Genomic DNA, 12,203 nt, shown 5'->3' with positions numbered 1-12,203 from the left:
CTCTTAACAAATACCACTATTATTATTATTATTATTATTATTATTATCATCGTTGATCTCTGGGCCTCAGTTCCCTCATCTATAGAACGGGGACGAAGACCGTGAGCCCCACGTGGGGCAACGTGCTTACCTCGCATCTACCCCAGGGCCTAGAACAGTGCTTAGCACGTAATAAGCGCTTAACAAATACCACAATTCTGATTCTTCTCCGCGCCTCAGTTCCCTCATCGGTCAAATGGGGATGAAGACTGGGAGCCCCTCGGGGAGCAACCTCATTACCTGGCGTCTACTCCAGACGCTTAGAACAGTGCTTGGCACACAGTAAGCGCTGAACAAATGCCATCACAATAATAATAATAATACTGGTCATCATTATTAGGATTGGGCCAGCCCCGGGACAGACAGGCCCGGGGTGATGGACGGCTCTGGGGGCGGGGCCCGTGGTGATGGATGTGTCCGGGGGCGGGGCCCGTGGTGATGGACGTGTCTGGGGGCGGGGTCTGACTTGATGGACGTGTCTAGGGGCGAGGTCTGACTTGATGGACGTGTCTAGGGGCGGGGTCTGACTTGATGGACGTGTCTAGGGGCGGGGGGTCTGACTTGATGGACGTGTCTGGGGGCGGGGCCTGTGGTGATGGACGTGTCCTGGGATGGGGCCTGTGGTGATGGACGTGTCTGGGGGCGGGGTCTGACTTGATGGACGTGTCTAGGGGTGAGGTCTGACTTGATGGACGTGTCTAGGGGCGGGGTCTGACTTGATGGACGTGTCTAGGGGCGAGGTCTGACTTGATGGACGTGTCCAGGGTCGGGGCCTGTGGTGACGGACGTGTTTTGGGGCGGGGCCTGGCTTGATGGACGTGTCCGGGGGGGGGGCCTGTTTTGATGGACGTGTCTCGGGGCGGGGCCTGTTACGAGGGACTCGTCTGGGGGCGGGGCTTGACCCGACGGACGTGCACGGGGGCGGGGCCTCGCCTGGGGGCGTGTCCTGACGTGACGGACTTGTCGGGGGGCGGGGCCCGTTGCCACGGAGCGGCGCCGGAAGCGGGGTCCGCGGTGATTGACGTGGCCCGGGGGCGGGGCGGGTCGAGGGTGGGCGCGCCGCTTCCCCGCGCCCCCTGGTGGCCGTCGCCCGGGCCTCGCCTCCCTGTCGACCACGTGCCGAACGACGGGGGTCTTCGTTGAGCCCCTTCCTCGGGCCGGACCCCCTCCCTGGCCCCCGTGGGGCTCCCGCCCTGCACCCCCGTTTCACCCAGGAGGGAACTGAGGCCCAGAGAAGAAGAAGAAGAACGTTGGTATCTGTTAAGCGCTTGCTATCATAATAACGTCGGGATCCGTTAAGCGCTTCCTAGGTGCCGAGCACCGTTCTCAGCGCCGGGGGAGACCCGGGGGAATCAGGTGGTCCCACGTGAGGCTCCCGGTTAATCCCCATTTTCCAGACGAGGGGACCGAGGACTGACTACTCTCCCAAGCGCTTGGCCCAGTGCTCCGCACTCTGTAAGCGCTCAATAAATAGGACTGACTGACTGACTACTCTCCCAAGTGCTTAGCTCAGTGCTCCGCACTCAGTAAGTGCTCGAAAGATAGGACCGACTACTGTCCCCAGCTCTTACCCCGGTGCTCCGCACACAGTAAGCGCTCGGTAATTAGGATGGACTGATTACTCTCCCGGGGGCTTGGCCCAGTGCTCCGCACAGAGTAAGCGCTCGGTAAATAGCGTGGCTCAGTGGCGAGAGCCCGGGCTCGGGAGTCCGAGGTCATGAGTTCGACTCCCGGCTCTGCCACTCGTCAGCTGGGTGACCGTGGGCGAGTCGCTTCGCTTCTCTGGGCCTCGGTGACCTCATCTGGAAAACGGGGATGGAGACGGCGAGCCCCACGTGGGACGGGGACCCCCGTCCGACCCGATTCGCTCGTTCCCGCCCCGGCGCCGGGTACGGTCCCCGTCGCGCAGTGAGCGCTCGGCAGATGCTACGATTATTGTTCTCCGGGCCTCGGTTCCCTCATCCGTCGAGTGGGGACGAAGACCGGGAGCCCCACGCGGGACAGGGACTGCGCCCAACCCGATTTGCCCCTCTTCTCCCCGGTGCGGGGCCTGGCCCAGAGTAAGCGCTTCACAGACACCGCAGTGATTGTTGTAGGAGGTCAGCTCTTTGGGGTTCTCGTTTCAGGTTCCTGGAAATCATTCAGGGGGAGAAAGAGAAGGAGGAAAAAGAGGAGGAGAAGGAGGAAGAGGATGAAGAAAGCAAGGCCAGTCCCCTGGACAGGAGCGAGGAGAAGCCCCCCGTGACCCCCCGCACCGGCCCGTCTCTCCGCGGCTCTCCGGCCTTCCGGTCCTTGTCACCCCTCTGGCGGCCCTCCCCAGGTACCCCCGCCCCCCAAAACGCACCCCCCCCCCCACCCCGGACCGCCCGGGACCCGGACCCCCGTCTCCCCACCGCCCCGGCCCGGCTGGGAGCCCCGGGCCGCCCTCGCCCCCTGACCCGGCACTGGTTTCTTCTTGCCTTCCAGATGCCCGCTCGGCCCCCGGCCCGCCCGGGGGCCTCCCCTTCAGCCCCTCCCCGCCCGGGCTCCCCTCGCCCCCCGCCCCGCGGGGTCCCGGCCCCCGGCCCCGGAGGAGACAGCTGAGGCCGGCCACCCCGTGGGGGACGCCGGGGCGGAGCCCGGGCCTCGGCCCGGAGGAGGCGGCCCGGCCGGGGAAGGAGGGCAGCCGGGCCGGGACCGGACCCCCGGGGGGCCCCGACGCCTTCGGCTCCGACGGCCCCCGGTACGTCCCCCTCCGGGTCCCCGCGGGCACCGAGCCTGCTCTGCGGGCGTGGGGTCGGGGAGGTGGGGGGGACGGGGCAGGATCGCAGAGGGAAACCGAGGCGTGTCTTCCCCCCTTCCCACCCCCAACCCACCCACCAGGGCACCCAGTGGAGGAACGCAGCGGTGGGCTTCTCTCCCTGCCGCGGGCGTTGGTCTTTCTTGCCCTCGTGGGCAAAGCCCAGAGGAAACCACGAGGGCAAGCGTTCATTCGTTCATTCACCCTTCAGTCGTACTTACTGAGCACCTACTGGGTACACTTCACTTCTCTGCGCCTCAGTTACCTCATCTGTCCAACGGGGATTGATGCGAGCCTCCCGTGGGCCGACCCGAAGGCCCCGTATCTCCCCCGGCGCGTGGAACGGTGCTCCGCACGTAGCAAGCGCTTAACGGATACCGACGTTATTATTAGTATCATCACTAGGCGCTCGGGAGAGTACAAGAGAACGAGAAACAGTCGGCTTCCCTGCCCGCCACGAGCTTATAGTCTAGAGGGGGAGGCAGACGTGAATAGAAAGAAACAAATGAGAGACGCGGACGTAAGCGGGGCGGGGCCGGGACGGGGGCGACGAAGGAAGGGAGCGAGCCGGGGCGACGCGGAAGGGAGGGGGAGAAGGGGAAAGGGGGGGTTGGTCCGGGAAGGCTTCTTGGAGGGGGCGGGCCTTCGGCGAGGCTGTGAAGGGAGGGCGGGAAGGAGGATTCGTCCGTGGGATTTGAGGAGGGAGGGCGTCCCGGGACGGAGGCGGGACGGGGGAGAGAGGTCGGCGGCGAGATGGACGGGCCGGAGGCCCGGGGAGAAGGTTGGCGTCAGAGGAGCGGAGCGTGCCGGCCGGGTCGGAGGAGGAGAGAAGGGAGGCGAGGAAGGAGGGGGCCGGGCGACGGGGGGCTTCGAAGCCAAGAGGGAGGAGGAGTTTCCGTCCGGTGCGGGGACGTAGGTGGGCGACCGCCGGGAGGGTCTTGAGGAACGAGGAGACGTGGCCTGAACGGTTTTGAGGAACGAGGAGACTGAACCCTCACTTCCTCCTCTCCCACTCCCTTCCGCGTCGCCCTCGCAAATCCACGCTTTATTCGTTCGATCGTACTCATCAAGAGCTTGCTGTGTGCGAAGCACTGTTCTGAGCGCTTTATTCGCCTCGGCCTCGGCCCCTCGGCGCTCGCGTCCGTATCTGTCTTTCATTTTAACGTCCGTCTCCCCCTCTAGACTCCCTGTGGGCAGGGGGCTGGTCTGCCGACTCGTTCGTTCCGTGGTGTTCGTCGAGCGCTTGGAAAGTACAGTTCGGCAACAGATAGAGACGGTTCCTACCCAACAACGGGCTTCACCGTCTAGAAGGGGGGGAGACAGACGGCAAGACCGGAAAACAGGCAGCAATCTAAATAAAGTTATCGATATCTGCTTATCAAAACAAGTAAACAGGCATCGATATAAAGAAATCAAACGATAGATTCACGTACACGAGCGCTGTGGGGTGGCGGGGGGCGTTGAGTAAAGGGAGCGAGGCGACGCAGGAGGGGGAGCTGAGCGAAAGGGGGGCTCAGTGCGGGAAGGCCTCCCGGAGGAGGTGAGCTCTCAGGAGGGCTTCGGAGGGGGGAAGAGAGGGAGCTTGGCGGAGGCGAGGAGGGAGGGCGTCCCGGGACGGCGGGAGGACGCGGGCCGGGGGTCGGCGGCGGGACGGGAGAGACGGAGGCCGGAGGAGCGGAACGTGCGGCCTCGGATGGAGAAGGAGGGGAGGGAGGGGAGGGAGGAGGGGGCCGGGGTCGGGGGGCTCGGAAGCCAAGAGGGAGGAGTCTTTGCTCGATACGGAGGTGGAGGGGCAACCGCTGGAGACTTCTGAGGAGGGGGCGGGTGACGTGCCCCGAACGATTCCGTAGAAAGAGAATCCGGGCGGCGGAGTGAAGCGGGGACTGAAGTGGGGCGAGGCGGGAGGTCAGAGAGGAGGCCGACGGGAGAGGAGGGGGCATCGGACTAACGTGGATGGAGAGGAAAAGGCAGATCTTGGCGGCGGCGTGAAGGTGGCAGGTTTTGGTGACGGATCGGATGTGTGGGATGAAGGAGAGAGCGGAGTCAAGGATGACGCCGGGCTTGCGGGCCCGTGAGGGGGGAAAGGATGGTAGTGCCGTCCCCGGTGATGGGAACGTTGTATTGTAAAATGGGGGTGAAGACTGTGAGCCTCACATGGGACCGCCTCGTTCCCTTGTGTCTCCCCCGGCGCTTAGAACGGTGCTCGGCACATAGTAAGCGCTAGACAGATACCAACGTTATCATTATCATCAATAGAGTATCCCGCACGCAGTAAGCGCTCGATAAATGCGATCAGTTGTTTGAATGAGCGGGGCCGGAGACAGAGGAGAAGACCCCGGAGAGAGGACAGCGTCGGCGAAGCCACGGTCGGTTAACCGTTCCGGGAGAAAAGGGGTGGTCCACGGGATCGGAGGCAGCCGAGAGCCGGAGGAGGATGAGGATGGAGTCGAGGCCGTCGGATACGGCGAGGAGGGGGTCGCCGGCGACCCCCCGAGAGGATTCGGTCATTCGGCCGTACCTGCCGAGCGCCGTACCGAGCGCTTGGAAGGGACGACCGGGCAACAGAGAGGTGGCCTCCGTGGAGCGAAGGGGACGGGAGCCGGACCGGAGGAGGGGAAGCGGAGACGGCCGGTGGAGACGACGCGCTCGGGGAGTTGGGGGAGGAACGGGAGGAGGGGGAGGGGGCCGTGAGCGGGGGCGGCGTTTAGGATGGGGCGGACGCGGGCGAGTTGGAGAGCGGCGGGGAAGGAGCGATCGATCGATCGATGGAATTTATTGAGCGCTTACCGTGTGCAGAGCACTGTACCGGATGCTTGGGAGAGGAGGATACGACAGGTAGAGCCACTGGAAAGCGAGCGGTTGAAAATGAAGTTCGGGGAGAGGAAAAGGGAGGGGGGCCAGCGTTTTGAAAAGATAAAAAAGGGATGGGATCAGAGGCACAGGTGGAGGGGGTGGAATTTGAGAGGAGGCGGGAGATCTCCTGACTTACGACTAGGAAATAATAATAATTGCGGTATTTGTTAAGCCCTGGCTATGGGTCAGGCACTGTACTAAGCACTGGGGTGGATAATAGTAATAATAATAATAATAATGTTTTTCGTTAATAATAATAATAATAATAATGTTGGTATTTGTTAAGCGCTTACTATGTGCCGAGCACCGTTCTAAGCGCTGGGGTAGACACAGGGGAATCAGGTCGTCCCACGTGGGGCTCACAGTCTTAATCCCCATTTTACAGATGAGGGAACTGAGGCACAGAGAAGTTAAGTGACTCGCCCACAGTCACACAGCCGACAAGTGGCAGAGCTGGGATTCGAACTCATGAGCCCTGACTCCAAAGCCCGTGCTCTTTCCACTGAGCCACGCTGCTTCTCGTTAAGCACTCGCTCTGTGTCAGGCACTGTACTAAGCACTGGGGTGGATGATAATAATAATAACAATGATAATCATGGTTCTCGTTAAGCACCCGCCCTGTGTCAGGCACTGTACTGAGCACTGGGGTGGATGAGAGTAATAATGATAATTATGGTTCTCGTTAAGCACCCGCTCTGCGTCAGGCACTGTACTGAGCACTGGGGTGGATGAGAGTAATAATGATAATTATGGTTTTCGTTAAGCCCTCGCTCTGCGTCAGGCACTGTACTGAGCACCGGGGGCGGGGATAATAGTAGTAATAATAATAACGATCATTACAGTTCTGGTTAAGCGCTCGCTACGGGCCAGGCGCCGTACGAAGCTCCGGGCTGGCCGTGGACACAATCCCTGTCCCGAGTGGGGCTCGCGGTCTCCATCCCCATTTTACGGACGAGGGGACCGAGGAACGGAGAAGTGCAGTGACTCGCCCGGGGTCACACGGCAGACAAGTGGTGGGGGCGGGTTTAGAACCCGCGACCTCCTGAGTCCCGGTCCCGGGCTCCACCCCCTAGGCCAGGCTGCTCCTAGCACGAATAAAACACGTGGCCTCGTCACTGGGGGCGAGAGATCCGGGGGACGGCAACGTGGCGAACCGGATGGGGCCCTGGCCCGGGAGCCCGACTGGTCGTGGGTTCTGATCCCGGCCCCCGCCGCCTGTCCGCCGCGTGACCTCGGGCGACTCACTTGTCTGGGCCTCGGTTCCCTCCCCTGTCGAACGGGGAGGGAGACGGCGAGCCCCACGTGGGACGGGGACTGCGTCCGACCCGATTGGCCTGGTCCCACCCCGGCGCTCAGTATGGTGCCTGGCGCTTGGCAGATGCTCCGGTGGTTATCATCCTTGATGTTATCGTTATTATTATTAATAAACGTCTGAAACGGCCGTCTCCCACCCTCAGCGCTGCCGCGGAGGACGGGAGCTCGCCCGCGAGGCCGGGGGGCTACCGGCCCGTCGTCCGCTCTCCCGCCGGGACCCCGGAGAAGACGCCCCTCCCGCCCGCCGCCTGCCCGCTGACCGCCGCCGCCGCCTTCCAGAGGCTGCCCAGCCGGCCCACCCTGACCCCCCTCTCCGCCCGGAGCTGCAAGCCCTGACCGCCGCCCCCCACTCTCCGTCCCCGCCCTCGCTCGGAGCGGGGGGGGGGGGCCTTCCCCTCCACCCCCACCTCAGATCACGTCCCTCCCGCCCCCTCGCAACTTCCCGGCGAGTCTTCCTCGACGGCCGCCCTCCCCCGCCAGCTCCCCGTGTAGATCAGTCTGTCTGTCGACGTACTTCTCCGCCTCGACCCACTTTTCTTTCCCCCGGCTGGGGGGCACGTCGGCTGCGTGAGCCCGTTTGATCGGAGACCCCCCCTTCCCTCCCCCGGGTCCCCCCTTCTCCGGTCGGACACGCCGGGTGCCCGGAACGGCGCTTCGCCCGCAGCGGGCGCTCGGTAAAGACCGACGACCAAGAGGGCGGCCGCCCCCCCGGGGGGCCGGGGCGGCCGCAGAACGGAACCGGGGAGATGGCAGGACCAGATGCCGTTGGAGATGGGAGTCCCCAACCCCTGGGAATAATAATAATATCATCTGTCAAGTCCCGACCGTGTGCCGGGCACCGTACCAGGCGCCGGGGTGGATCCAAGCAAATCGGGTTGGACACGGTCCCCCGGGGGGGGGGGGGGCTCACGGCCTCCGTCCCCATTTGACAGAGGAGGTCGCCGGGGCCCAGAGACGTGGGACGACTCGTCCGGGTCACACAGCGGGCAGGTGGCGGGGCCGGGATCAGAACCCGTGATCTTCTGCCCCCCAGGCCCGGGCTCCAGCCGCCACGCCGTGCTGCCTCTTGGGTCCCCGGGGTCCGGGGCGGGGGCGGGGAGAGGCGCCGTCCTGCCCCATCCTCGTCCACCCTGCTCGTTCCGCTCTCCTGGCGGGGGTCGCCGACCCGCGGCCCCGCCGGGCCCGGTCGCCCCGGTCCCGTGGTCGCCCGTGTCCCTCCGGGGCCCGCCCGGGCGTGCCCGCTCCGCGTCCGCGGCCTCCCCGGGCTAGGCCGGGCCGTCAGCCGGCGTGACCGATAATGATAACGTTGGCACTTGTCGAGCGCCCGCTCCGGGCCGAGCACCGTTCTAAGCGCCGGGGGAGATGCGGGGTCATCCGGCCGTCCCCCGTGGGGCTCCCGGTCTTCGGCCCCGTTCTCCAGAGGAGGCCACCGAGGCACCGGGAAGTGAAGTGCCGCCCAGCCGACGGGTGGCGGGGCCGGGATTAGAACCCGTCACCTCCGACTCCCAAGCCCGGGCCCCTTCCGCCGAGCCACGCCGCCATCTCTGCCCGCTGGGCCCGGCCGGGGGCGGAGGAGGGCGACCGGGCCGGGAGGTCGTCGCCCTCGCGGCTCTGTGCGCCGCCGGCGTCCCACCCCCGGGACCGAGTGTGGGCGCCGGAGCCGAGACGCTGGCGGGGGTGGGGAGGGAGGGCGGCCCTGACGTCCAGATAATGATCTAAATGATGATGGTGTTGGTTAGGCGCTTACTAGGTGCAGAGCACCGTTCTGAGTGCTAGGGGAGATCCAGGGTCATCGGGTTGGCCCACGCGGGGCTCCCGGTCTTCATCCCCATTTTCCACATGAGCTCGCTGAGGCGCGAGAAGCGAAGCGACTCGCCCAAGGTCACCCAGCGGAGGAGTGGCGGGGGCGGGATTAGAACCCACGTCCCCTGACCCCCCAGACCCCGCTCTCGCCACCGAGCCGCCCTGCCGCGCTCGGAGGGAGCGGGGGCGTCTGCTGGACGGGTCCCGCCCCGGCTGCCCCTCCCGGGGGGGCGGTGTCGGGGAGCTTTAGGGAGATCTTCGGGGGCGGCGTCGCCCCCGCCCTCCGGCCCGGACCGGGGGAGGGGATGACGATCGTGGCGATCGTCATCCCGGTGGTCGTCAAACGCGTACTAGGTGCCGGGCGCCGTTCTGAGCGCTGGGGGAGTTCAGTTCATCGGGTCGGACCCGGGCCCCGGCCCTCCTGGGGCTCCCGCTCTTCATCCCCGTCTGACAGACGAGGGGAGTGAGAAGCGAGGCGACCCGCCCGCGGTCCCACGGCAGACACGAGGCGGAGCCGGGATTAGAACCCGGGTCCTTCCGACTCCCGGGCCCGGGCTCTGCCCACTGAGCCACCGGGTGGGGGGGGGGGGGAGGTAGAGAGTGGGGGTGGGTGAGCCCTCCCCTCCCCCCGGGGTGACTCGGTGGAAAGAGGCCGGGCTCTGGAGTCAGAGGTCGTGGGTTCTAATCCCGGGCTTGGGAGTCGGAGGTCACGAGTTGGAATCCCGCCCCCGCCGCTTTGCTGCCTGACCGTGGGCAAGTCACGTCGCTTCTCTGTGCCCCGGTCACCTCGTCCGTAAAATGGGGGTCGACCGCGAGCCTCCCGTGGGACGGCCCGACGGCCCCGTGTCCCCCCCCCGGCGCTCGGAACGGTGCTCGGCGCATAGTGGGCGCTTAACGGGTCCCGGCGTCATTGATCCCGGCTCCGGCTCCCCGACCTGTCAGCTGCGTGACTCGGGGCGAGTCGCTTCACTTCTCCGGGCCTCAGTAGTTCCCTCACCTGTCAAATGGGGTCGAAGACCGGGAGCCCCGCGGGGGACGACCCGATGAGCCCGCGTCGACCCCGGCGCTTAGGACGGCGCCGGGCCCGGAGTAGGCGCTCGACAAATCCCGTCGTCGTCCCCCCCGAGGCCCGGCCCGCGCGACGACTCGACCCGACAGCGAGGTGCGGCGGGAGCGGGTCGTGTTGGCCGCGCGGCGGGGCCCGGCGGGGGCGGGGGGCCGGGGGGTCCGGGCCGTCCGTCACACCCTGGCCCGGAGCTCGTTGGTGATGGGCGGGTAGGTGAGCGCCTTGAAGCCGTACTTGCTCTGCGCCGTCTTCTGGGCCGTGAGGGCCACCAGAGGTCCGGACAGGTCCAGCCTCCTCCCGTAGCCCTGCGGGGCAGCGCCCGGCCTCAGCGCCCGGGGCCCGACGCCGGAGTCCCACCCCGGGCACCGACCGCTCCCCGGCCGGCTCGTCCGGGGTGGGCCCCGGCGCCTCGCTCGGAGCGAGCGCTCGACGGGGAGGGTGGCCCGCGGACGGACGGACCGGGGACGGGGCGGCGAGGCCACGTGGAGCGGGGACGGGGTAGTCCGTAGACTTGCCCGTTCACTCGATTCGCTCCGTTCCGTTGTCCCTCTCCCCCCCCTTCTAGGCCGCGAGCCCGTCGCTGGGTGGGGACGGTCTCTATCCGGTGCCCGGTTGGACTTCCCGAGCGCTCGGTACAGCGCTCCGCGCACGGTAAGCGCTCGATAAATCCCACCGGACGAATGAACCGTAAGCTTGTGGTGGGCGGGGGCCCCGTCTGCCGACTCTGGCGTAGCCTCCCAACCGCTCAGTGCGGTGCCCTGCGCGGTAGTGCGGCTCGGTGGAAAGAGCCCGGGCCTGGGAGTCAGAGGTCAAGGGTTCGAATCCCGGCTCCGCCGCCCGTCAGCCGGGCGACCGTGGGCGAGTCACTTCACTTCTCTGGGCCTCAGTTCCCTCATCTGGAACATGGGGATGAAGACCGCGAGCCTCCCGGGGGGACCCACCTGATGATCCTGTATCTCCCCCGGCGCTTAGAACGGTGCTCCGCACCTAGTGAGCGCTCAACAGATACCAACGTTATTATCGTTACAGCAGATGGTCAGTACATGCCACTGATCGATGGATCGATAGAGGCAGAGGTGACGTGGGAAACGGTCCCAGAAGGGCAAGTGAAAGGCTGGTGGATGATGATGATGATGATGATGACGGTGGTGTTTCTTAAGTGCTCACTATGTGCCGAGCACCGGTCTAAGCACTGGGGGAGATACAGGGTGATCGGGTCGTCCCACGTGGGGCTCACCGTCTTCATCCCCGTTTTCCAGATGAGAACTGAGGCGCAGGGAATAATGATGATAATAACGTTGGTATCTGTTAAGCGCTTACTGTGTGCAGAGCACCGTTCTGAGCGCCGGGGGAGATCCGGGGCCATCGGGTCGGCCCACGCGAGGCCCGCGGTCCTCACCCCCATTTTCCAGATGAGGTCGCCGGGTCCCAGAGGAGCGAAGTGACTCGCCCCCAGTCACCCGGCTGCCGGGCGGCGGAGCCGGGACTCGAACCCATGACCTCTGACTCCCGAGCCCGGGCTCCTGCCACCGAGCCAGGCTCTCGAGGGTATCTGTTCAGCGCTTACCCTGTGCCCGGCACTGTACCGACCGCCGGGGTGTCCCGTCCCCCGCGGGGCTCCCGGTCTCCGTCCCCGTTCGCCGGATGAGGGCAGGGAGGCGCGGAGCAGGGAAGCGACCTCCCCGAGGTCACCCGGCGGACGGGCGGCGGAGCGGGATCAGAACCCGGGACCTACCGTCTCCCAGGCCTGGGCCCTAGCCGTCGGGCCGTGCTGCTTCACGCCCACCCGCGCGCGGGCCCCCGTCCCCTCTCGCCGGGCCCGTCGAATCCAGGAGGCTTGGGAGTTTGGGTCCGACGCATAGCCCCCCCGCCCCCGCCCACCCCACTGAATCCAAGATGCCCGGGAATTTGCCCCGTCCTACCCACCTCCCACCCCCCCACCCCCGGACCCTGCCTCCGCCCCCTCCCCTCTCCCCCGGACCCCTGCCCGGACCCCCCCGGGCCAGACCCGGCCCCCCAGACCGCCCCGCCCGGCCCCCCCGGCCCTTACCACGGGAGGTAGCGGGGGGTCGGAGCCCCCGGGCCCGAGGTTTTCTTCGCTCTGCAGGGAGGGCTGACTGGACAGGGTCTCTGCGGGGCGGACCACCCGTCAGACAGAGCAGGCCCCCTCCTCCCGACCCGGGCCGAGGCCCGCTCCCGCCCAAGAGCCCCCTCCCCTTAGCCGAGGCCCACCCTTAGACCGGCGCTTGGAACCTCCTCCCAGAGGCCTTCCCTGCCTGCGCCCTCCTTTCCTCTCTCTCCCTCTCCCTTCCGCGTCGCCCGGACTCGCTCCCTCTTTCGTTCATTCAT

At 66.2% G+C, this 12,203-nt stretch overlaps 1 protein-coding gene and 1 long non-coding RNA gene across 2 annotated transcripts in view; one reads left to right on the top strand and one right to left on the bottom strand.

The window, feature by feature from the left end:
• The first annotated feature begins 2,694 nt into the window (after window positions 1-2,694).
• Window positions 2,695-7,498, top strand: LOC114810302. Its single transcript, XR_005659804.1, has 2 exons — window positions 2,695-2,761; window positions 7,129-7,498. It is a non-coding gene; the product is annotated as an uncharacterized LOC114810302 (long non-coding RNA).
• A 2,475-nt stretch (window positions 7,499-9,973) lies between these two features.
• Window positions 9,974-12,203, bottom strand: part of LMNTD2 (lamin tail domain containing 2) — a 36,259-nt gene continuing 34,029 nt past the window's right edge. The window contains exons 15-16 of the mRNA XM_029061573.2: window positions 11,905-11,984; window positions 9,974-10,159 (exon numbers count right to left, since the gene is read on the bottom strand). Of these exons, the coding sequence (XP_028917406.1) occupies window positions 10,028-10,159; window positions 11,905-11,984 (212 nt within the window). The 3' untranslated portion in view covers window positions 9,974-10,027. The remainder of the gene's footprint in view (window positions 10,160-11,904; window positions 11,985-12,203) is intronic.

Source organism: Ornithorhynchus anatinus, chromosome 3 (assembly GCF_004115215.2).
Source record: "Ornithorhynchus anatinus isolate Pmale09 chromosome 3, mOrnAna1.pri.v4, whole genome shotgun sequence".
NCBI lineage: Eukaryota > Metazoa > Chordata > Mammalia > Monotremata > Ornithorhynchidae > Ornithorhynchus > Ornithorhynchus anatinus.
This window is presented reverse-complemented; position numbering and strand designations above follow the sequence as displayed.